This window comes from Bombus flavifrons, chromosome 10 (assembly GCF_040668555.2).
Source record: "Bombus flavifrons isolate JBK064 chromosome 10, iyBomFlav1_principal, whole genome shotgun sequence".
Classification (NCBI taxonomy): domain Eukaryota; kingdom Metazoa; phylum Arthropoda; class Insecta; order Hymenoptera; family Apidae; genus Bombus; species Bombus flavifrons.
This window is the reverse complement of record NC_138451.1, coordinates 11,248,640-11,274,800: the sequence shown is the minus strand read 5'-3', so window position 1 is coordinate 11,274,800 and position 26,161 is coordinate 11,248,640. Positions and strand designations below refer to the sequence as shown.

Here is a 26,161-nt window from a genome sequence, read left to right as displayed (position 1 = left end):
TACTAGTTAGCGAAGGTCTTTTACGTCAATTCCACATTGTCCTTGAATCGAAAGGAATTCGATGATTAAAATCGAGACAGTAGAAGGAAAATTTAATCCATTACACAATCTCTTTATTAACAATTAATTTAACTTATGTACAAATATATAATATACCTTAAGATACAACAAACTGCTGTCATAGCACGCAGAATAATAAAATCTATTTATTATTCCTTCTTGCACCTTAACAGTTGAAAGTGTTAACTTCTGTCCCTTCAAATAATCAAGGTATTAAGTTCTTGCTATGAAATTGGAGATCTGGCGAACAGTATTAACTAATAGCTAATTTATTCGATAACTGGTACAGATGGTTTGGTACTGTAATAATGGTTAGACATTCTATCTCGTACGATAAGGGACAATAATTCGTTAATAAATAGCTGAATAAATAAAAGATCATTATCTCGTGGTTAGTTATATTCCTCTCCCGTGTTATCATGTCGATTACATCGTCAATATCAGCGAAGTCATGTACATTACGCGCATTCAGTATATTAGTCTTCCTGAATCAAAAGAATGCGACAAAAGTAATGATGTGTCAGCTATGATTCAGTCAACTAACCATTTCAAGTAATTTACAGATATAATTAGCGCCTTCTATTCCATTTTCAATGTATTTCAAACGATTGAGTACCTGCAGAAGTATTATTCATTCGGAAAGCAATTTTATCAAATAACGTGATAAGCTATCACGCCCAAAAATATGTACCCTAAATTAGCAATGATCATTTGACCGGCGTTGACAAATTTAGACATCGAATTTCCATGACTATGATGATCGTAGAGATCGTGATGTTCACGGTGACTCGTTTCAGAGCTATTCGTTTGAAAATCCGTAACGTGTACATGTCCTTCGTGCGGAGATCTTTTTGATCTTTCGACGAGTCTTAGTTTCGTGTTCTTCGTTGTTCTCGCCTCGGGCAAATCTGCTGGAAGACGATGCTTTTCGAGTTGAGATTGATCCGATCGAACTTCTCCAGGAATTGGCGGTGGTAATTCCCCTTTAAATCTTCCAAATTGTGGCGTTCTGCTCAGAACGTCCGAGGATAGCTTACTTTTAGAGTGTTCCCCGATTCCAGAAATGGATCTGACCAAACTGGAATCCTTCAACATTTTGCCATCAAACGTAATTAGCACTTCGGACGAAGGCGAGGGCGAAGGTGGCGGATTGTTCGGAAATTGTCCGGGAAGTGGCGGTAAATAATAAGCGTTCATTCTGTCAGCAGCCATTTCCATGTCATTCGCGTCACTAGGACGCGGTTTCGCATTCGTAGATTTTTTCTTCGATTTTTTAACGGTTGCAACTGTCGGAACTGGTGGCGAAGGTATGAAAACTGGCTCGAAGTTATCGACTGCTTTATGGTTCAAAGTTTCCCGAAGACGGACGTCTTCTTCTTGCTCCACTTTCTCGGAGACTCTCTTTTGAGCCACGTCTGTAGCTTTCTCGATATTTCTTATGATCGGTTTGAAGCCACTTTCGATTACTATCGAGTCTGGATTGAACCCCGTGTTTCTCGCCGGCTTTATCGGAGTGACGAATATATTGGGTATGTCCAAGCTGGATACTTTGGTCTCTAGTTTCGTTCGATGTTGCTTCGAATCGATTTTCTTCAGCTTCGCGATCTGTGTGTTATCGTTTCCTTGAGACTGTCTTTCCGCTGTTCGTTTTCCGTAAGTGGACGAGGACGGTCTGTAAACAGCCTTCTTTCGTTCCATGAAGACCGATCTTGAGGGTAGAGGAAGGGTGGGCTGGGGCATCGTCTGCAACATCGGTCGACGTGTCAACATCGGTCTCTTGACGAACATCAGTTGAGTCCTCTGGTCCGGTTGGTGATGATGATAATGATCGGGGAGGGGCGGGTGATAAAGATGGTGGTAATTGGGCGCGTAATGGTGAGACACCGGCCTGGAATATGGGATCTGTGGGCTGGCGGTAGCCGGATATGTGTATTTCATCCCATGGCTCAGTGGTCGTGGATTATCTGCAACGAGGTTAGACAATTGCTGGTTAGAGGGTTGCCGAAGGAGTTCCGGTTGGATCTCCATGATTTGCTGTCGGCCAGGGTAGGAGGAGGTCAGTCTGGTGACTCCCATCGATTGTTCGCGATAGATCGGTGCGAGCTGGTGGTGATGATTATAATGATGATTGTGATGCTGCTGCATGAGATCCCCGTCGAGGTGCACGTGATGCGTTTCCTTCACGCGTACCTCGTGACGATGCGGCACAGCATCGTGGCCCGGCGTGTTGTACGAAGGTCTCAAGGTGTATGGCTCCTCGTACGACGGCGATGATTTCAAGCGCACGTAATTGTTGTTGTTAGCGGTCGTTAGTAACTGCGTGTATGATGTGCTTAGCTTGTCAGGGTTAGTCGCTGGATGATAAGAATAACGAAGCCCGTGTTCGCTATGAGGATGATGAGAATGTTGAGGCTGCCGGAGGAACTCCGCCGTTGGTGTTACCTTGCTCAACACGCGGATGCTGGGGCTGTTCTCGAGATCCCCGCTCGGTCGCTGATTCTTCGGGTCCACGTAGACCTCGTGGTTCTCGCTGCCAGCGGCTTCTCCGGCGTCACAACTGTCATGAACGTTTATCTTCCATCCCAGATAGCGATGTGTGAAACACTGAATATTTGTCGATAATCGAATGAGTGCAGGATCTAATGTGCTCTTCGAATAAACTTACTTGGCTTCTCTTGCGCAATTGAATTAATATCATCGATGAAATTTTACGAATTAATAGTTACAAATTATTGGTACCAATAGATTTTTCTGTGTAATCATATCGAGCACGATAATAAAACAAACGAAAGAAGTAAATTTTAGAAATTGTCCTATTCGTTGTAAAATTGTAAAACTATAAAGGAGAAATCTATAACCTGCTGTATTTATCACTTGTCGATTTACTGATACCATTACGATATTATTGTGCAAGAGGCGAACTCGTCTAACTGTCAATGCAACAGTTTGCGTTCACTTACCTGATAGTACACAGTATCAGGCGTGTTCTCATCCGGTATCCATTCTACAAAACCTGGTTCACCATGATCGCATTCCAAAGTCAGCGTACGCTGATAAGCGCCGAACGACGAGAATTCGTCCGCTAGGGGTTGATTCTGATCTGGCACCCAGTTGCATAGACGTCCGACACCCGTTGGTCGATATACTCCACGTTGACGTTGAGCGCCGGCAAATATTTTCACTTTCTGTTTGCCAAGAAACAGCACTTTCATATTCAATTCGTCAACCGTGTTATCAATTTCATGAAAGAGAAAATAGAAAGTTTGCTTACGGCTTTCTCCTCGGGTGTCTTGTGTTGGTATCCACCAACGGGGTCATCGGTAATGTAAAAGGGATGATAACGAGCCGGAGTATCGGCATTTTCCCCACCTTCCACTACGAAAGTGTATTTTTTTCCACGAACCACGTTGATCTCCGGAATTAGCAGGCCATTTATATACCACGAAATTCCCCAACCAACGTGACCTGAGACAAATGAGTACCATATACGAGTTTACAGACTGTCAATTTGCGATTTCTATCATTAACCTACTAACTCCGCAATGTTTTCTTCAATTAATTTACATTGTCGAATCCTATTTTCTTAACGTTATGAAGAAAGGTTTCAAGGATTTGCTTAATACCTTCTTCGTCACGCTATAAAATTCTTCTAAAATTTAAAGGAATTAAAATATTATTTATAATACTAAGATAGAGTATTTCCATTTGAATTTGTCGTATTGGGCTTATGTATTTATGAGAAATTTGAGGCTGCAAAGTACACAGAGTACAGATAGTAGAGTTACGTTATATCGATTTCATCGTATCTGCTTATTACAAAATAAACTTTATCTCTTTGCCTTGATAAAACTTTTACTAATGTTTTCATTTTTCGATAACAATAAGTTCTGTTTCATACCAGTAATAGCAGGATAGCCGTGTTTTCCTCCAGTAGGTCCCATCTGGGCATACAATACTCCGTCTTCGGGTTCGTAACATTGAATGGCTGGAATTTCCCAAGCATCGTCCTTAGCCGCCGGTGCAGGGGTTGCTACACGTTGAGGTCTTCTCGTAGTTACAACTAGTTGCTATTTCGCAAAATCACATTCATCAGCCATTCGAATATTAGTAATCTTACGATATCTCATCTTCAATCAGACAAGTTTGAGTTATTAGAGTCTCGTTAATTATTTCATGCGAAGTTTAACGTTGAATATCAACTCTGTTACTGTATTATTTTCGCTTTCTTTACGTCGCAATATTTTACTTTTTTATAATAATCACAAATATATTTAACGTGTCAAGAAACGCTTTACTGTATACTTAAGATCACAAATCACGCATATCAGCAACGATTCTTACATTTTTCCTCAAGCTTAAAAAACCGGTGAACAATAAAAAAGAACACGAGTGGATTTAAAATGATTCAGAGAACGTAACAGGGCCGATATGTCGAAGTTTGGCTGACTCAAATAATCCTGGCTTTGTCATAAATGATGAAATACCTGATTGTCACTGTCTCTGGCATCGGTGCTGTCCGCGAATACCTGAGAATGCTCGTGATCTGGAACGGGACAATTCCAAACCGGTGGTCTACCGAAATCGATGAAACGATCGGTTTTCAGATAGTCGGAGTGAAAGCTGACCTCTTGCCTCTCGTTTAGTGGGCCGATGGCCCAGATGATCGCCTGCGATCCGTTTGTCAGGATTTGATGGTCCAGTTCATCGTTCGTCTTCAGTGGTCTCTGATACGTGACAATGCTATATCCGTCCACCAGTGCCGCGTTCAACAATCGAATAGAATTCGTGTTCTCCTGCAAAGCGCCGATTCGGCCGGGTAAATTCAATGTAAACCACACGACATTCGACCGTTCTAACTGCACGATGGCACCAGGATAGATGATTAGATGGGCGTAAAGTTAGAAGTAGTTAACCTGTATGCGTGTGTCTGGACAGCTGCCTCGTCCTCCGGAACATTGAGATTTTGCATCCAAAAAGTAATCGACAGCGTAGCCTTGAAGAGTTTGCTTATCGACCCAGGCGACCACGACATCTCCGCCGACCATTAAGCTTCTTTCCGGATTCGCTGATAATCCGAACGCCATGTATTGTCCATCGTCTGAGGATAAGATACGCCTTTACAATTGCAATAGAATCAAGTACGTTTATTTGCTCGTACGAGCAAGTGAATGCCGAGCAGCTATTATCCAAACTACGATAATTTCAATCATTACGAATTCCTATAATGAGTATATCTATTGGAATTGGACTGTGAACTTTTATGCTTTTATCGGGAGAAATGTTCAGAAATGCGCAGAACGTGTACGTACAGTAGAATTCAGTTTCTCTGAATTTTTTGGCAAACAAATAATTCATATAATCGAAGTTGCTATAATAAGGGCGCCCAAGACCGTGGATCCGAACAGGAAAATTTCATCGTTCGTAATCTCGTAAAATCTATTTCCCGTAAAAATTAGGAGATCTAGTTCGGTAGGGTGGTTCCTAATTTACCGAACGGCCCGTTTAAACCGCGACCAGGCGTTAATTAGAGTGTGAAACGCAATTTTTCGTGGTCTCTTTTTCCGCAAGAGCGGTTAGATTTGATGAAGGGCGCAAATAGGGCGCACAGTCGGTGTCACAGACAAAGAGGAAAATTATATTTTAACGACCTCGTTCGTTCGACATATGTACATACATATATCCGCCGACTGTGAATACATATGTACCGTGTTTTATCAACGACAGGAAAGCGTCGCAAAATTGAAATAGTATTTTATCTGTTGAACGGAACCAGTGACGAGCTATGGCCGAGTGAGACGAGATAGGTGTGCGAAGTATTGTTAATTAAAAGTTGGGCCGGATCTTCGGTCGGTATGTAAATTCACGCTGCTTTCAATAAATGCGATAGAAGTTTTGTTCTTTTGTGAGACCTACGCGCGGACAGCTCTGGAATATATACTCACCAAGTTTTCCAACGAGTTGGGCGACTATGCTGTCTCCGGCCACGGCCCATCGCACTTCAAAAGCCAGCTTGTCCTCCAGCACTTCGCAGTTCAGTTTCGACTGAAATCAAACGACAAACCGTTTACCATCGTTTTACAACATCGATTCCCTTGCATCTCTCGCGATTTACCGTGACCGGTCGATCGTGAATCTCGTTGTCGCAAACCCTTGAAACTCGAAGCCACTTTTTCTCTCGGCAAGACGTTAGAACTCGACAGACGACGTCGTCCAGTGATAAATGCGAAAGCGAAAGAAGAAATTTATCGATGTCAGACGAAGAGAGAAATTAAAAGTTCGAGTTAAAGACAACTCTTGAGGAGTAAGGCAAGGAACTGATTCGATTGTCAAGAAAGTAATACGTTTATTCGCATTAATCTCAAGTAAAAACGTACAAAAAAAGATTGATAGAAAAGTAGTATCATTCGGTGCGTGTAAATATAATCTATATCTGGTAAATAGGCATATGCGCGATATAAGCTTCTGTACTTATAAAGAAGAACTGGCCTAGGTAGGAAGGGGATTTCCTCAGTTTTATTTCCGAGCGATATGTCCTCCGTCTCTTGGAATAACGCGCGCCTCCTCTCGGACCGCGAAGATAAAAATAATTAACCCTTGTATCACAGTCGAATAACCATCGTTCTCTGTCCTTACACGCTCGGCTTTTACAAAAATAATATCTCTTCTTCTTAATACTTATACTCTAAATCAATGGTCTTTAACCACGACGAACAAACTTATTGTACAATCCAAACATGCCATTCATTCGCAAACTTATATCTTATCGCTAATATTTTTTATTAGAGATGGGCCGAAACCTGATTTCTAGATCCGCGTGATTCGGATCCGAAACTCTGCGAGGTCTCGAAACTCTCGAAACGCGAAACTCTTGTAACCCGGAATATTTATCTTTTCTCATTTTTTCCTAAGAAATATCTATCTTGCCTATCTTGCTTGCAGGAAATAAAAGTCTTAAAGAGTCTTCCCGAGAAACTACTTTCACAAGTTATTTAGGCGAATTATCGTTTACCTGGGTTTTGAGAGTTTCGAATCACGGAAAATGGCACATGGTTTCGAATTTCGAGGGGTTTTCAGGTTTCTAGCGACCCATCTCTGCTTTTTATTCTTTCATCGTTCTTACGGTGTTACACGCAACGCACGAAAGGGTTAAGGCTGTCGATAAGGATTCGTAGCCTCGAAGGTCTATTCCAAGTCTCGAATATAGTGAATCTTCTTCCGATGGTTTCCACGCTTCTACGCGATGTGTTCGTGTAGCGCACGCAGATGAGCCGAGAGACAAACCGATATCCAAGTGTCACTAATATCGACACATGTTTCATACGAACTCGGAAGGGAGACAGCAAAGCGTGAATTATGGCGACTCGTATTGTTCGAGGAGAACGCGACGCATCCACTTCTACGGGAGCGAGATCGTACGTCTCTTAGAATAGAATTCTAAAGCGGATTCGAGAGATTAAAGCCGTGTCTCATAGGTATGTGTCCGTGGGACATGGTCTGCGCCTACGTAGATGCTTCATCACGTTACTCCCACACAAGATAAATTTATTTTTCATCATCGAGCGAGAAATTTAGAAAAGTTTTCTCTTTGTTCGTCTTATGAAACGGTGTGTAACTTTGAAAAATCTGATATTATTCTCTTGGAACGTAGTCTTCGTGTAAAAATAATACTAAATTAACCCCTTAACAGTTTAGCCCGTGACAATCGAGCCGTTGATTAATTTAGCCGCTTTATACAAGATGAGCATCGATCAAGTGCCTTGACACGGATATTTAACAAATTTTAGAAAATGATTCAATTATGGATAAGTCTGATGGATGCTAGCCATTCACACCGTAAGTGTTACGAACTTACGTCTCTGTGTACAGGTATGCGACATGGAAAAGTTTGCACGCTTTTGTCATATTTGTTTACGAGATAAGAATACGTGTCAGTCTATCAGCTATTTTTCACAAAGTACATCTCTGCATCTAACAAACCTTTTTTTGTTAAATACTTCTTCTTAGTTATACAGTGACGTTAAAATTTAAAAAATCAACGAAAGACGTACTTATCAGGTATTTCCTTTATGATCTTTGATCAAGGTAAAAAATTCCTACTTCCACCTGACTTTTATTTTTTTATCTTAAAATGGCACGTCCAAGCAGCTGATGAAACCAAAGACAAATAGGTACCTTGCGCGGATTTCGTTGAATTTGCCGAACTGTTAAGGTATTATAAGGTATTATAAGCAAAAATACGCTAATAAAAATATGTCTAATTGCGCTTCGATACGATTCACTCTGTACTTAAGCGTTTCGCCCATATGCAAGATGTTTCCGTCTGTGCAAGTGTCTGCGAATGTGTACGATTTACAAGCGCGTGTATACGTTACTACAAGCGGTTGTACAAAGTGTAAACCGATGTTCAGAGATTCCTCGTCTAATACATTGCCGGCGCGTGTTGTTAAATAAATAAAGAAGCTAGAGTCATCGTCCCGTGCCCCTCTTCTCCTGCTCTCTCGCGTGAAACTTCGCCAAAGTGGTTGTACGCGACTGTGAAACTTTACGAATGAGCCTCCGGCTAATATTATCCCAGCTGTGCCACCTGAGGTTTCCACGGTGAAACGAAACGAATGATCGTCGGTAAACGCTTGGTGGCCAGCTTACAGAACTTTCGCTAATTTGTCGAAACGCGAGTTTGACCGAGTTCTGTTAGGCAGTCTGATTTACGATTGGTTTACCGTTACCGCGATAAATCATTCGCTATCCTCTTGTCTTAGCTCTTAGGAAGGTACGAGTTTACTGATGCAAGCTGGACCAAGTGTATCTTGGATCGAATGCTGTTGATCGGAGCTTCTTCGAGTTGAACGACTAATCGACTAAGGAATCGAAGACAATTCGAGGATTTCTATTGCGAAGAAACTGATCTCCCTTCGATGGGAAACAAACGTCCCCGCACAAGGAATCTTCGAGCTGTCCGAGAGCAGCGGACGTCGCCAAACGAGTTAAACTGCGTCCTCGTTGAAGCAACAACTTTCGTTGCCCCTTGTTGTTGCTTGTTCCAAACAGTACTCAACACGTATCAACATTTTGTCTACATTGAAGCAACATAATCAGCGGAACATCTGCATTTTGTCTCGATTGTGAAGCGGTATTTGTTCCTTGCTACAAGTTGTTCACGAGCAAACTCGTTGTGAAACAATCGACAAGCCGTGCACCGATGGAATCTTTGTTTATTTTTCTTCCATCCTTAAACCTCGTTTACATGAAGCAACTTTCGGTCGAACGATTGAGTCGATGTAAACGCAATGTCGATCGAGTTGAAACGACCTGGTCACTTCGGTAGTCGTCTGATGTAAACGCGGCTTTACCGTACGGACACAGATAAGACACAAACAGCAGCAGCATTCGTTAATGGCAACGAAAACGTCACCGAGTCACCGAGAGACAATAACCAGCAGCTTCTTCAAGAAACATGGATCATCGATAACAAGTTCCTCGTTGTATCTTCAAGGAGAACGCAGTTTTATAATACCTTTAAATATCCATCAATAACGAACGAAAGAGTCTACCCTTCTGTCACCTTGGAACTGTAAAAATCTCGAGTAAGAATTTGGCTGGGGCTCGCTAGTTGGTTGGCTACGCGATCTCGATCGTATTACAGGCTGAGTTGCGACCGTGTCGACAGAAGGCTGACCGTTACCGGATCTATACTGTTCCTGATACGTGGCATCGTCTAGATTCGTGACGTCGTCGCCGTACTGAACAATCGCGGCCGATCTTCCGACCGGTGTCGGATAAGAGGCGGATTGATGCCGGTGAAGCTGCTGCGCGAGTGGTTCTTGGGTCTGCAAGCTCTTTGGTATTCGATAGTCGATCGCCTGGACCACTTGGACCTGATCTTCTCGGCGGAGAATCGGCCGGTAGGTTGTCGGTTGTTGGTATTGCTGCTGAGTAAGCAACGTGCTCGCGAGGGAAGGAGAAGGAGACGGAGAAGCCGGTGACGACGACGACGCCGAAGTAGACAGCTCGTACAGATTTGTCAGACCGAGCGTCTGTCCCTGCCCTCCGCGATGCACGTTCTGCAACACAAGGACAGAGACAGAATGTTATGCATAGGTCTTGCGAGAGAACATATTTTCTTTCTAGGTCTATCGGCGTCTCAATGATTCGTTTCATTATCGTTTCGTTTTGAATAAGAAGCAGCGGTACTGAAACGTTTAACGCGTCCTTCGTACGATAAAAATTCTACGCCACTGAAAACCGAACACATTGAAACACCAACTAAACGCTAGAAATTCTCTACGTTGGCAAAGACCACGGTTCCTTCTCTGCTTCTTCCGGAATAAAACAGCGTGGAAGCAGAGGACGAAGCGTAAGTCGTTGACGCAGGACTCGGATGTTTGGTCGGAAAATCCGTAAATCGGTGAACGCATTGTCGTCCGGGCGACGTCCGCTGACAGCCAGATATCCAGTCAAATATTGACAGAGACAAATTCACCATGGAACAATACCGAGTCTGTATTGATTGCTACCGTGAAAGGCACATTTGTTTCTGTACGTTCGACTGCGTTTACGCGACCGGCTATACGGAAACGCGGAACATTTGTTGTTTCCACGACGGACTACATCCATTGCCGAGCGAAAGAAAATATACACAGGGAGAAAGACGTGGGCAATTTTTACTTTCGACTGCCGATCAATTTTTCTTAAGCTATAGTCTGTTGAGAATTCAATTACAAACACAATTGGATCGCCCTTGAGGAAAGGCGGGCGCGAGATGAGAGCAAAATGTGTTCGATTACGAAACATTTGGACGTAATCTGGTTGCGAAATGTCTACGGAATATGAAAGTACCTGGAAGTTTGGTTCAACCGAGGGAAACTTACAGGACGTGACGTAAAAGCATCGAATCGGCTAAAGACGATGTAGATCGATCGAGGACCGGTAAACGTCAGTTCGAATCCCTTTCCTCCTGCCAGTTCGAACGTGATTGGCATTTGCAGCTTGTACAATGAAGCCTCGTTCAAGAATTACCCTCCGGAATGACAGGTCGCGCGATGAAGGCCGAGTTACGAGCCAATGAAAAAGTCGACCTCGCCGCCTTTAAAGTTTCTGTACGTACGTTTTAATTAGCTCGTAATTCGATCCCAAAAAGTTGGTCGCAAGATTGGTCGGATTAGCAAAGGGGCGTCGCGTTTAAAAGATCCAAGCCGGCGTCTCTTCTTGCAGCGAGCCCCGCTGACTACAAGAAGCCTTTCCAGCTTACCTGCGGCGAAACTCCGAGCATCTTTAGGGACGGTGGCACGTTAAGACCTTGCGGAATTTGTACATGGCCGAAGTCCACGGTAAACGCCTCACACCAGACGCCGAAGTGGCCGATCTGGTGGATCGTTAGATCCCCGGGCAACGTCAGCACGATGGCTTTGCGATCGTATCGACGTAGTGGCTGCTCCTTTCCGTTCTCGTCTGGTACGCGAATACCTTGCGGCGACGGCGATGGTCCAGCTCCCACCCAAAATTTCGCATCTGCGAAAAGATTTCATCGTATGGCAAGTTGATTATCACGAACATAAGTTGGAGAAATCTGTGCGAGATCGTATATTATGATTATCTTTGTTGGTAATTCAAGAAAACCGACGCTCATTTGGCAATTACTTTTCATCACATTGAAAGGTTTGTCGATAGAAATTCATCGAAAATACGTATACTGCAGTGAATCATTAAGTCTCTTGTGTTTGCAAGCGTTCCGAACAGTTGAAAGATAAAACTCGATGAGCAAAACGGTTGAAGCAAACGGATGTAAGAAAAATAACGATGACAGTGTCTTTTCTGCGTGTATCGTCACTTGAACGAAGAATTTACACGGTGTATAAGATACGGTGACTAGACATATATTTCATGGTAATATCAATATTATCATTGTTAGTGTAGATCAGGTATGCGAATCATTTACATTCAAATATAATTTTGGTTACGTGATTTATTTCGCGAGTCGTAAAATTATAGAAACCTAGAACCTTAAGTATGGGTTTCCCGTATCGTGTTTCTTCTTAGGCTTTGGTTACAGCGTAGCCATAACCTTAGTCAATCGAATAGCGTGAAACTTACCAGGCGCCTCGCCATCGTAGCTGAAGCTTGGTATCAAGAGGGTTTGTGCATCGACGACGACGATTGGTTCGGAGCTTACTCCGTGTACTCCGTTCAGAGCTGCCAATTTTTGAGGTTTTGGGTAATCGAATCCTCGTGGTATTCTGACGTCACCAAAGTTAACCTGCCAATTATACGTTTGAAAGAAATTTTAATCAGCTGTCACGTTCAATCGAATAGAAAGATAATTTAACCGATGGTAGATAGTTTAATGAAACGAAGAATTCTATCTGACTAGATACTTTTGTACACCATTGTATGATGGGATTACGTTTGCAATAAGTTTCAATTGCATTCGAAACATTTTTATGATCTAATAATTTTTCCAAATATTGAGGCAATATTTCTAAATGTTGGTAGAGGACACATATATATATTTATTACGTCAAAGTGTTAGTCTCGAAAGGATTATAACACGTTTAATATATACTACAACTGCAATGACTACTCCATGCAATAGGTGGTTTGTGGGGAATGTAGAATTCATAAGCTTCAGAAATAATGCCGCAAACAGATTCCATTTTATCGTTTTCCAAGCTCGTCCGCGTAATGGAAATTCGACCATTTCGCTGTCGTTCCGTCGTGATCGAGCTTTATCATTCTGGGGTTACACACACGGTATCTGCTGCCGCGTGTCGGACGCTGCGGCTCGGAATAAATTTTCGTTGCGCTGGCAATATCAAGGACGTAAATCGACGATCTGTGCGGACTGTCGGGGATAACCGGCCACATGGAACGAGCGCTTTTGGTTAAACTTCTCGTTCGACTTGAAATTCCGCTGGGAAAAAGTAAATCGAAACTTCGATGACGTCTCGCCGACTTGTTCGATAAAGTCTGCGCGATAATTTAGTCAACTTAGTAAGTTGATCTTCGTTACGAGTCAGGAATTACGTTCTCGTCTACGTGTAACACTACACTTCCTAGAATTAATTGTCGAAAGTTATTATCGAAGGAACTGCTTGCGAGATATAATTTGATAATATCGAACCGTATTGAAAGATCTGTGCAATTTCGTTAATGGTCAAACCATTGAGGACCAGTGAAATAATTGGTAAAAATTGTATAAACGCGACACTATAGAAAGAATCGACTATTAAAGCTAACTATTAACTGTTAAACCACTACTAAAGACTTAAATAAAGTACTTTATCGCTTTATCAAGATGATAAAAATATATTAAACCGACGGATAGTCCACTCCATAATTCATAAAGAAAAGATTGCATAATTTAGGGAAAATTGCTATAAACATTTCAAATTCTCCGAACTTTATTAAATTGTAGAAAATAGATGCAAAAAAAAAAAGTAGAAATTGAAAGAGATATTAAGCACATCCTTGGTATTAGCTTTCATAACCACAACGTTAAAATACCAAATTCGATAATGTAGATTAACTGAGAAGAATTGCAAATGAAATGTTGCGTTAATGCAACATTGATTTATAACGGGTCAAATAATATTTCTCGTGTCTTGTGATTTATAGACGATAATTTATAGCTTTTAATGCGTGATTCTTAAGATCGTAATCGGATTTCCAATTGCTCGTTTGCATTCAAAAACATTCTCGTGGAACGATCGAGTGTAATTTGCTGAGAAGTTCGATGTTGTTCGTATGGCTCGGAGCCAACCGTAGGCAATTGCTTTCTATCCTATAGAGGCACGCGTGCCAACAAACTACGAGCGTGAAAGTTGCACGGCAAAGAAACGATACCGGTTTCTTGTGCTGTGCAAGTGGAATCGAAGCGACACCGAAGGTCACGAGCATGATACGTTTCTTACTCACGGAGAATTCGTCGCACCACACGGCGAACCACTTCACGTTGCTCAGCGTCTTGCCATCGGGTAACGTGAGCGTGATGTCCTTCCTACGATACCGCTTCAACGTGTTCGATCTATGGCAAACGAATGGATTACGGTTCTACAGAGATCAACCTTCATGATCTTTATTCGATTGCTCCACCAAGGCAACCGCGTCGGATGCATTGCGCATAGATCGTGATAAAACTTTCTGGATAAAGAATAGCGAGATGGGACGTAAACAAATCGACTATAGACAATAATTGAGAGCAAACAATTGGAAAACGAACAAACAGATCTAAATATCATAGATGCATCTTACGTGTATGTTGATCCTGCTACAATTATATTTTTCCAGGATCATGTTTCATTATAACGTAGTATGATAATCAGCTAGTATCTAGCTAGTTAAAAGTTACAAGTTATAGTCTTCTCTTTTACGATCCAATAATATTTCGTTAAATACTCGGACGTCAACTCGGATAACTTGGAACTTTAGATTACTTTTGATGCGATTAGATTTTCTATCTAGATTAAAAGATTTCTTAAGTTCAAGAACAGTTCTTTTCTTTGTTAAAGTGAAAGTGAGATCGAGATATTAAAATCCAATTGCAGTAAGATTAGAACAATTCCGATTAGATTGTAAAATATAAGCTACACAGATGTAAGAACAAGTTTTTAAAATATCGTGCGTCGTCCGAAAGCAAATTAATAATATAAAGCAAGGAATCTAAAACAAGAAGAAACTGACTATATTCGTCAGAAAGATGGTTTGCCAGCTGCAATTTGAAAGAATTGGTAGAATTAAAAATTATAAAGAGCACTCACGATCCACGCTCGTCCCGGAGCCTGATTCCGTTTCCATTAGGACTCTTCGATGTACCGACGTAAAAGTAAGCGGCTGAAAAGAAGATAATTATAATTGCAGCTTTCGCTGATTGCAACGAGTTATTGCTAATTACTTAATTTCAGGCACTTGGCCGATCATCCGGCAGCAGTGAATTTGCTGCAACGAAACGGTCACGAATTGCAACTCCGATAACGACCATGTTATTTCCTTCATTTTCTGGATCGTTGGCAACTTTACTTACTGGCGAATACACGTCGCATAGCGGAGTGACCTTCGCCAGCGAACGCTTTCGATTTTATTGAGCCGTAGCATGTAGAAAAGTGAGAGTAGCGTACGAGTCGAAAGGGAGAAGTAGAAGTACCTTTTACAGCGGCGATTAACTTAACTTTAAGGCTTGTCTTACGTCGTTTCACGTTTATCGATGCACTTTGCCACACGCGATTCAGAAAATTCATCGAATCATTATAAATCTTTCTATCAATTTCCATTGTGACGCACGCTATCGGCTACACGTATTGGGACACTTATTCGTTACGTTTATAGGAAAATTATGACAGATTTGAAATTGATCAATAGCTTGAGAGATGAAAGAAGAAAATAACGTATATATAATTCGTCATTCTTCGATGCATTTCAATTTACGAAGTTGATCGGCATAGCTTCTGAGCGATACGTTTGTCCGTCGAGCAAGGTCCTTATCTACTTTGAATTGTTTAACTCGACCAAGCGTGCATTGTTTCTCTGATAGATACGATCGTATAAGAAAAGATGCCACGGCGCGATACTACCTGTTTATAGAAGCAGAAACTATAAATGTAAATTAATTAAAAGACGTAACAATGATATATTTTACTATTCCCTGTATTCATGTTGCGCTTATTGGAAAAGAATTTCAAATATTAGCGCAATATCTTTTTCCTTTTCTCTTGCATCCTAGATCCTGCAAGCTTGCGAAATTTTCAAAAATCGAAGTAATTCGTTCGTAATCTTGCAATTAAAGTACATGTTGTGAAAAACAATCGATTGTCCTAACAGCGATGGTAGCTGTCGAATCGATGGAGATTCGATTGGAATTCAATGGAACACGAACAGAGACAAAGTCGTAGAGCGATTGAAAGTAACAGAAACGTTCGTAAAAAGAAGGAATAAATTGATAGAGCGATCACGTTTCGTCGCGTGGAAAGAAAACGAAGAACGATGGAATAGAACATAAAAGGGATCCGCGGAACATCGACTGTTCTTCTCGGCTGTCGAATCGCCGATGTAAAACCAGCGTCCTGCTCGAAACGTATCCACCGTCGACGGTCAGAAACGGAGATGTTTCTCTTTCTCGATAACAGTATGTGGCTTTACGTGGGAATCGTGAAATGTCAGGAGTCGTTTCCTCCGACGCGTACGCTCACTCTTTTTCCCGTGGAAACCCCGGCGAGCCGGCATGATCGACGGTTGCACTGAAATGAGAAAGTTTCGCGCGAGCCATAGCCCCTCCTCGGTTACGAACTTGGTGCTTCGCCGTCGTACGTGAAGTCCTTGATGAACAGAGTTCGCCCGTCCACCGCGTAAACTTCACCGCTGACGCCGTGATGAAGTTCCGACAGCTTGCCAATAAGCTTTCCGTAATAAGCTGCGCTGCATATCTCTGTAAACAAAATCGAATTTAATTAATTAGCGTGGATTAATGGCCACGACAGCCCATCGAAGCGGCCAGCGCAGGTAGCCGCTTAATAGCGACGCGAATGTTTAAAACGGAAGCGCAGACATTAAAAAATTCAAGACAGTGGCCAACGGGGAACAGCTTGGATTTATCTCACGAATAACGAATAGGTTACCGATTTTTTGTGCACTTGTAAGAAACAATAAACTTAGAAATATGATGGAGAAGTTGATACATAGGAAAGTCAACAAATATCCGCCACGGTTCGAGAATTACTAGCAGAAACGAAGAACAATTAGAAACTGATAAAATTGATCAAGTGGAATTTTTCTAGTTAAATAATGCTCGCACAGAATAAAATATCACAAAGCGATATCCGAGTGGTCGGAACAGTTTTCTACCGAGTGTATATATTTCTTTAATCATATTCTGAAAAATGTGAATTTGTGTAAAAATCCGCAGACTAATGACGACGCAACCCGTTTATCGAAAAAAGGAGTCAGTACCAGCCGCATGCATAAATAATCGCAGCTCGAACTGCTTAGTCCGAGCTAAGAAATTCCGTTTATTCCTGGATCACTGATTCTTGGGATCGATGGGCGTTTAACGGTAGTCGATGCTTCGCTCGAAGATCGATTTTACTGTATATATTGTGGGTTTAGCAGGGTAGATCGTTACGAATCGCGAGGGTATGCAAAAGCGAGTTCCTCGGATGCTTGTTGAGCCTTGGCAGCAGCGCGGCATGTGGAGCAACATCGTGTCGCACGAGATCACGGAATGTTAGTCATCTGTTCGGATCTCGTGGTTCTAACTTGCTCCCGACAATTTGCTGGTTCAGGAGATTCTCTAAAATACCTCAACGCCGAAAGATCGATCATTTTCACGGCGAACGTGTTCTTGGTAAAAGGTCTTATATCTACGAGGACTTGTAATCATTCGATTATTCTCACATCACTTCTGTCAGCATCCACTCAGTTCTGCAATCATCCAATCATTTTTCATCATTCGTTGTTGCATTGTTTTAAGATCATTTTTCGTTACATACGAAACATCAACGCACTATTTGCCGATATTTCAACTGCGTAAATCGAATGGTTCATCGAATCACATTGATCCTGTCCGAAAATTTAGTTAATCTCTAGCATCTTTAAGGTAGAGCCGTGTAATTTAGTTATTTGTTTTTAGCTTACGTTTAAACTCCTATGTATATCTTAAGTTTTAAACGATCAAACTTCGTCAGTGGTCTATGAGCGGAAACAGGAAACAAGTGTTATTAATTCTAAAATCTCGCGTGCTCTACTACGGTTATTTTGGAGGAGTAAATTGTGCATTTTATTCTGGATACATGTACCATATTTTAATTGTACTTGCTCAAATTTTTCTGACATTCCCTCAACTAATTTTTTCTTACACATTGTATCTGAATAATTAAAGTTTACATGTCCTAAGATCCAGTGAAATTTTTAACTAAATTAGGTCGCCGAGACATGTCGAACTATGATCACGTAGAAGACTATCGTGTTTCTTGCGTTGATATGATGTCTCCATTGTTTAATAATAGAATACACATTAAAGTTTTTCTTGGTGTGGCTGAGAGATACAAAGGACATATTAATGATGTTCAAAAACTTATTTCGATCTTAAAGACTTTGTGTTCTAATAAATCTCTTTTTTCAAAGTTGTTTATTCAGGAAGAGGGATCAAAATTACGTTATGAACCTTCACGGAGTAAGTTAGATTAATCTAATAATATGTTAAGATAACAATTACTCTGTCATATGCAATAAATGAATAACTTGCGTAAGATCTGTGGCAAAACCGTTTGTAATTGCCTTTGTTCACCGACATCGAAAAGATTAACTCCTGATACTAAGCGTACGCTGTTTCAGAAACCGGAACCAAGACGTTCTTCTGTTCCGTCGACATCACAACAACTGTCGATTCAGTCAACACCGCAGCAATCGTTGGCGCCTGAGGAGTACTTACACCAAACATCTGCCCTGTTGGATCTCTTGCAAGAGGCTACAGACGAATTGAGAGCAACAGCGGACGAGGTACTTTTAGCGCTTGAGGAGTCTGAATTTCTCGAATTTGACGAAACTCTAGACACAATTAAATTATCGACGCGGAATTACGAGTTTGAAAAAGGGATGGTTTATCATAATTTCATGGTGAAGCACACATTCCTCGTCGATCACTATTGGTGTAATTTTGCTGACTTCAAGCAGTTTGTTTCTAATTATCAATCTCTTGATTTCTCTGTCGTTGAGAATCGGAACCGGGTCCGCGAGGCTTGTGTTAAGTTACGCTGTCCTGCACCCTTTTCGCTGACGAAGCGTTTCCCGGACGATTTCTTTATGTTCTTCGAAGGACAATTCTATAAGGATTTTGAACAGCTGATGGGCGCAGTGGATTTACCGGATACGGCTTTCGGGCACTCAAGCGTTGAACCTATGCACGGTATAACCAACACTACCGATGAGAAAAGGTCTTTCGATGTTGCGTTCGAGCGACTCGCCACGGTTGCGTTTGAGTCTGATGTTAAAAAGCTTCAGTCTCAGGGAATATTTTGCAGGGATAGTTTTGAGAAGTTATTCGGTTTGGAGTGGTGGGACCCATAATTAAGTTCTTTTGCTTTCCTTGTCTTTTCTTCTTTCTTTGGTTTTCATTATTATTTCGTTTTAGTTTGTTATTGTAGCTTAATTTAGCTTTAGTTACTTAAGGTTACTTAGGTTGGAGTTAAGAATCTCTGTATCAGTTCTTGTTTCGAATCAATCCTTGCGCGATACATAAATAAAGTCTAACTGTGTAAAACCCGCGATCGGTCCATTCTTTACGATAATAATCGTCTATTGCCTCTAGGTTCTATATTTTTGTTTTGATTTTTCTATAAAGCGTTTAAAACCGAGACTGCACTTTCTTTTTTTGTATCGCATTCTACGCTGTATCTTTTCTGTACCAAATGATTTATCCCTTTTTCTGTTTAAATAAATGGAATAAATAAATGGAAGACGTTGATGGACAGGAACCTTGCAACTCTATTTCGAATTCTATCGCTTCTAATTCGTTTGCCTATCTCGATTAACTGCGAATAGAGGAGCGAGATTGGTAAACAAGCGCGCGAAAACTTGGTCCGGCAGTTCTCCAGGAGAATGGTCCGAGAGAAAATCAGGGTTAACATTCGCATAAATATGCTATTGCGGCGTATCGAACGTCAAGGCCAATCCCAGTGGCGTGGACCGTTCGTTAGATGCTAACGAATCATGGAACCGGTCGACGATCGATCTCGCATCTAACCCTTTGATCGAGCGCGTACCGTTACCGCTCTCTCGGTCGAACAGGATATCGTCCATCCGATGAGATTGACGCATGCCTGGATATAAATCCTGAATCGTTCACGGTCGCGTTCTAAACCGTGCGTACCACCGTTCCGGCGTTCCACGACGAGTCGAAAACATTGGAAAAAATCGACGCGATCCCAGGAAAATTAGATACGTCTCGGGGAATGATCCGTGTACGACGTTCCGTTGTGCCGTTAACTGTCGCTGGTAATCGGTGATGTAACGTATGGCATGGAGAAACGATCGTACCATTTTGTTCCACCACCTGATGGTATTTAATAATTGAACAAAAATGCGTTGTTAACGCTCAGCCTTCACCGAAGCAACAGGAAGGAACTTCTTGTTGCCTGCTGTTGCAGAAGCAACAGTACTCAACCTCCAATGCTCTAATAGCAATCGAGTAGTACTCGGATAGTACTCTAAATAATATTCAACAAATATCAACTCGAGGAAACACTTTGCAGCCGCAGTGAAGCAACTCGATCAGACGAATATTTGAATTTCGTGTCGATTTCAAAGCGACACTTCTCCTTAGCAATAATTAAGCTGCTCTTTACCGAAGCAATAACGAGGAACATTTTGCTTTTTCTCTGCTGTTGCTGTGCGTTCCAAATCGATTTTAAAACGATATTTGCTCCTAAGGACAAATATATACAGAAGAAACATTTGTTGCCACTTGCTCTTACGTGTTTCATTTTCTCCTTTCATCGTTACGCTCCCAACGAGAACAGGCAACAAGCAGCACCTTTTGCTACTGATAGAAACGCGAAAGAACATGCAGTGAGATGCTGTACAACAACTAGCAACATCTTCGAGGAACATGGAACACTAGTAGAAAGTTTCTCGTTGTTACTTCAATGAAGACGCTTGTTTACGCTCATCGATCGCAATGGTTGTTTTATGCATCTGGCTAAGGTTGACGCTAAAGAATTTCCTATCGCCACTATACAGCTATCCCATGGATCGGAACGTAGCATGATTTTGTTTGTACGTGAATGTCACGTGAAGTAGCGGACGATGAAAATTCGCTTTCCATCGAATGTAGCCGACCATTAAGCTGCGTAACGTGTAATCTTGAAGCGAAGTCTTGTCATTGATCGAACTGCTCGATCTGACATAAACTCGCGTAACGAGAGTTGCACGCAGACCCTGCTGATTCTCTCTGGAGAACGCGGCTATTGCCGCTCCTCTAATCAAGCTGCCGGTCGATCGAGAGCACTGCGCTTTGCCCTTATTATTTGCATTCACACACTTCAATGGATCAATCGATGCGCGTTTCCTCGGAATTAATTCAATGCGTTCGTTCCACCAGTTGGGATTTTAAACTGTTACATCGAAAGATTTCTAACGGGACGTCATACCATTTCACGAGTTTTGCACGTTCGCTTTACTCTTCAGAGTGTTATCAAATTGCGTATCCATTTGAGAGCAGCTACGAGAATTTTTTATATTTTTTCGAACAGACAAGAGAAAATTTGCCTTATTATCAGATAGAAACCTTAGAACCGCGTCCACTTGAAATTCGTCTATGTCCACTCTCGATAAATTTGCGTTTGGAACTCACGTTTGGAGCTCGCGTTGTTCGTTATTCACGATGGCCATGTACGACGTTTTAATATTTTTATTATAAATTCCCCGAACCTGTTGGCCGATACGTGGCATGCTGTAAATTTCTTCCTCTTTAATGCATAACTGATGATTAATCGCAGGACAAAGTTTAATGCATAACATTAGCTCGTCAGTGTTGAAACTTTAGAGGAACGAAATTTAATATAAAAGGATCTAATATTGCACATGGATATGATAATTACGAAGAAAATCATAGCGTCAAAATGAGGCGATCCCACGATTTTGGAACTGAATTCTCTGGCGAACGGTACCTCATGGACAGACATCGATCACAAAGCTTTTAACAGGATCAGGCTTGAGCGAACTTCATCTTGAAGAGCCGACTTTGCAATAAAAACAACATTCTCGAAAATGTAGCGTGTCCTTGGCAGTCCGCCTTTCTACCAGACTATATAAATATTTCACGCACTTTTATGCGCAAGTTTCGTGGTCCGAATCGCGAGTGTATTTCTACCGTGGCAATTTGCCGATTACGCGTAGACATCTTCTACCTGGCAACTTTGTTTTTCCCATCGTAAGACCGTTTCAGAAAAGATCGGATCGTATCGGATTCGAGGGTAGCACGTAGAAACTAGTCGATGAATATAGGGCGTAGTCGCAGAGACTTTGGTATCAATCGCTAATGAGAAGCCGAAGCGTCAAAGCAGTGTCGCTTTCGAGCTTTGAGAGGATGCATTACGTCGTTGCAGCCGCGAGCCATTAGTGCGTAATTATTGTCGCGGTAACGACAGGGTGGAGCGTGATTAAATTATTATGAACGTGGTCCGTAATTCGCTGGAGCCCACGGGGAGCGATAAAAAGCGGGCTACGCGGCCAGATGCAATGGAACAGAAAAGAACGCTGAAAGAGAAAGATTACTTTAGACCGATCAAAGCGGGAAACACACGTGGCGTGTGTCTAATAGACGCGAGGACTGGAAATTTGGGTCAACGAGGTTGGTTTAAGATGAGAGAAAAAAGGGAAAAAGAGAGGGAACAGAACGGCAGATACATATCGGACCTTTGACATTTTCATACGAAAGAGAAAGCAGCAGGCGGACAAGCGTAATTGCCTGCCTCTGCATAATACGACTCTCGAGTTAATGTCGCAACACCAGTAGATGCCGGTAGATTCGCGGCAATAGAGAGAAAACAAGGTGTTTCGGAAACCCTCCTACCAGCTAAATTTCATCCGGATCGACTCGCGATTCACGCGGTATTTCCCTTCTTTCACTCGGCGTCGCGCCTTTCAATTGCAATATCGAATTTTCCATTTTCTTCCCGTGTAATCTTATTTTAAGCCGGTACATCGGGATACGCCTGTTTCCGATAAATCCCATTTATCCGACTCCGTCGGCCTTCCATTCGCTCTCTATAGATGAAATTATGCAGCCAATTTCCCTTCGTGTGTTCCTCGAGCACGGTAAACTCCGTGGATTTCTTTTACTTTCGTCGAATTTCAAGTATCAACCACACCGGTACAATGTGAAACGTCGCGAGTCACGTCGTCACGATCAGTTCGCCGATTCGAATCAAAGTTGGAAACGGTTTCCGTCTGACTCTACGAACAAGTCTGGCTGTTCGAGCGATTCGGCCATCTGGAACTTGCAATCGAGAATCGTAAACGTCGAACACGCTATACCGGTGGATTCATAGACGTAGCCGCGATGACAGAAAGAAATTTCATTTGACACGTGTTCCAGAGAATCCGTTGAACTGTTTTCCTTTTACGGGAAGTTAGGTCGATTATCGAAGCGTTCTTCGTAAATAGCGTGTTCCCTATTTGCATAGCATCTCAATTAAGGTTCGCGAGTTGTACAATTCCGCGGCGTCTCGCACGCGTGGCCACTGGACCGAAACGCGAACCAAAGGAGAAAGATTATTCCAGTGGCGGATTAACGTCACGTCCAGAAAGTGGCCGATTAGACGCGAATAAAGGATATTTGCGGAGAATCTGGAAAGGTATGCAACCGTGAAGCACAGGTACGTTAGTTACCGTTTCGGTGTTTGCGCTCTATGAACGAAAATAAGGTCCCTGGGCATCGAATTAGGAGCTTTTAAGAGTTTCAATATTTGACATCTCTTTTGGTACAATCGACAGATATGAGCGAGTTATATAATAGGAAAGATTATATTATTTACTAAGTCGATGTATAGGTATAGTGGCTCGTAAAAGTAGTTGAACTTTTCATCAACGTATTACGTGTGATAAAAAGAACATTGGGGAATCTCATTAGCACTGTAACGAGGCACGTGATTTATATTGGCGCAATCTGAAAATGTATATAGGAGTTACAAGATATTCATCGCAAATATATACCTCGTAAAGATCATCAAAGTATTTGAACGGACAATTATTCGTTGTAAATGTTAATAAGCATCGATGTTCAGTAGGATCGTCTTTAAGATTTGTTTTATGTTTAAAATGGTTATTCACGCTGTATATTAATTTTATATTAAATATTCGTTTGCTTCAAACTCTCGTAATCCCGAAGTTTCTTGAGAATTGAATATTAATCATATGCATCTAATGAAATAAAGAGATTAATGATACGTTAATCAATTCATCTGATGTGCTATCTACGTGTATGTAAGACACGTTGTAGTTACAAATAGTAATCCTGTAGTAGACTGTAGAATCATTGATAGATCCGGTAAATCGATCGAGTTTGTCGAATCGAGCGTGCCTCGCCTGACAAGCAGAGAAATAAGATGGAAACAGGCTGAACTAAATTACCATATCCACAGACTAGCGTCTTTCCGCGTGTTCGTAGCACTTTCGTAAGCCGAGTGTCGCGAGATCTCGAGCGGAAAACGGCCGGCAGTTTCTTCGCGAAATCGTTACGACCGCGATACCGTACGTGTGTTTTTCTTCCTCTTTTTACGAATCGCGAATCTCTTTCTCCCGGCCGGAGGAAAAGCGTGGAACGCGAAAGTCACGCAGATGCCGCGAAACAGACCGGCAAATCGAGACGCTAACGTCGAAACGAGCCCTGAACAGAGTAACGCCGTCGTTAATTAGCTTCGATCATTGCCACGCCAGGTATCGTTCGATAATTTCTTCGACTTCAAATCTTTTCACGCATCAACGTTGTTTCTTTCCTTTCGAACGATCTCTATCTACATTGCTGTTCAGGAGCCTGCCAATTCTTAATAAAACTGTTCACATTAGCGTCAATTAGGTTTCTTCGTTATACGAAATATCAATCTAAACGATACTCCATTATATCGGTCTACTATCACCTACATCTGTCCAATTTTCAAACGAATATAATAACTGTCGCAAGACTTTTGAGCGGCAGTGTATATGTCCTGATTCGATTTGAATTTGGTTTACGATTATTCGGCCGGACATTTGATTTGGACTGCAACCGAAAGCAAATGTCATCGGTTTTGTCGCGTGACCTGTAACTGTGTATTGTCGAGACTCGATTCGCTGTTAAATATCGCGAGAAGCGAAACTCTGCCGCGATACCATTGACGCGCGTGAACGGTGCAGGTTCGGTTGTCGCGCGCACGCAATCACCGGCGACACTTGGCGAGTGATGTTTCGGTCGAATGGGTCTCGCCAACACCTTTACACCTTTACCCGGTTCATGTCGACGTAGAAACAGGGTAGCACTAATGATTTTGTGACGCGTTGTGGATTCTGATGACGCGATTTTCGGTAGGTTTGAACTAGGCGTTCGCTACTACGCTGTAAGCCACCACCCCCTTCGTAAATAAGCCTCCTGCCGAACAATTCGAGCAGCGAACTTTGCTAATAATGGTATCATGCTGCAAGCGTGTTCGGAATACCGTGCAAAGTGGCGAAGCGAAAGGCTACGCGCTCGTTGAGTTTCCGACTATGCTACCGGTGTATTTAGGGGCAACGATTCTCTGTTAAAATATAGAATTCTGTTGGCACTCGACGAGAATCACTTTAAGTGGAATAGGAGGAGCTTGAGAAAGCGTTGGATACCGTAGCTTGGAAATTTTCGTGTCGATTATAACCGAATAAACTCACGTGTCGCCAGAAGAAGATAAATCGCTGCGACTAGACCAATCGAGGAGAGCCGAGTCGTGGACGATGTGGGTGATTGTGTCGTCATGGCGTCTTCGTGGTTACTGCCGTCGAAAGTGGCCGTCGTGGAACCAGGTAGCTTTGTCGATCCCACTACGATCACCGGCTCGCCTTGCCTCACCTCGCTCTCTCTCTTTCTCTTTCTCCATCTTGTTCTCGCTCTCTTCACCTCCTCTCCCTTCTGCTCTGCTTGCTCCTTTGAATCCGTCATTTCACCTCGCTTTTCCCTCTTTCGTCCATCGCTCGGTGTTTTCGTTCCCTCCTTTCTTAGATTACTCGTCGCTCCTCTGATCCTCTCTGGACCGCACGTGGAAGGGGGCGCACGAAGAGACGACGAAGTTTGTTATTCCTAGACTCTGCCCCTCTTTGTCTTCCTTGTCGTATATTTTTCATTCTATCAACGATATCTGTGCGCACTCTGATATCGTAGTCGTCTTGTAATCGATAGTTGATCTTCTCAAGGCGAAGTTCTATTTTGTTATTGTTCTTAATTATTCATAGTAGAAGCTCGCTTATACAGATAACTGTGTAGATGGGACGTAATTTATCAACGAATTTGATAGATTACTCTCTATTGACTATTATAACAATTGATCAAATTTCAGATCAACTTTATTAAGAAAAGAATACATGGTAGTTACGTGGACGAGGGTTCCGATTT

At 42.1% G+C, this 26,161-nt stretch overlaps 1 protein-coding gene across 4 annotated transcripts; it reads right to left on the bottom strand.

Annotated features, from left to right (window-relative positions):
- Positions 1-125: 125 nt before the first annotated feature.
- Positions 126-26,161, bottom strand: Skeletor (DM13 and DOMON_DOH domain-containing protein skeletor). 4 transcript variants are annotated; one of them, XM_069121723.1, is made up of 14 exons: positions 25,444-26,161; positions 16,337-16,474; positions 14,814-14,886; positions 13,972-14,080; positions 12,151-12,313; positions 11,309-11,568; positions 6,003-6,102; positions 4,974-5,158; positions 4,545-4,853; positions 3,959-4,127; positions 3,332-3,525; positions 3,021-3,245; positions 2,503-2,664; positions 128-1,803 (listed from the first exon to the last, which is right to left on the bottom strand). In XM_069121723.1, the coding sequence occupies exons 1-14, from the start codon at positions 25,709-25,711 to the stop codon at positions 712-714; spliced, it is 3,447 nt and encodes a 1,148-aa protein (XP_068977824.1). In that variant the 5' UTR covers positions 25,712-26,161; the 3' UTR covers positions 128-711. The 4 variants fall into 4 exon arrangements, with proteins under 4 accessions (XP_068977823.1, XP_068977824.1, XP_068977825.1 ...); XM_069121724.1 differs by lacking the exon at positions 128-1,803 and adding an exon at positions 1,861-2,024; XM_069121722.1 differs by having other exon boundaries at positions 126-2,664.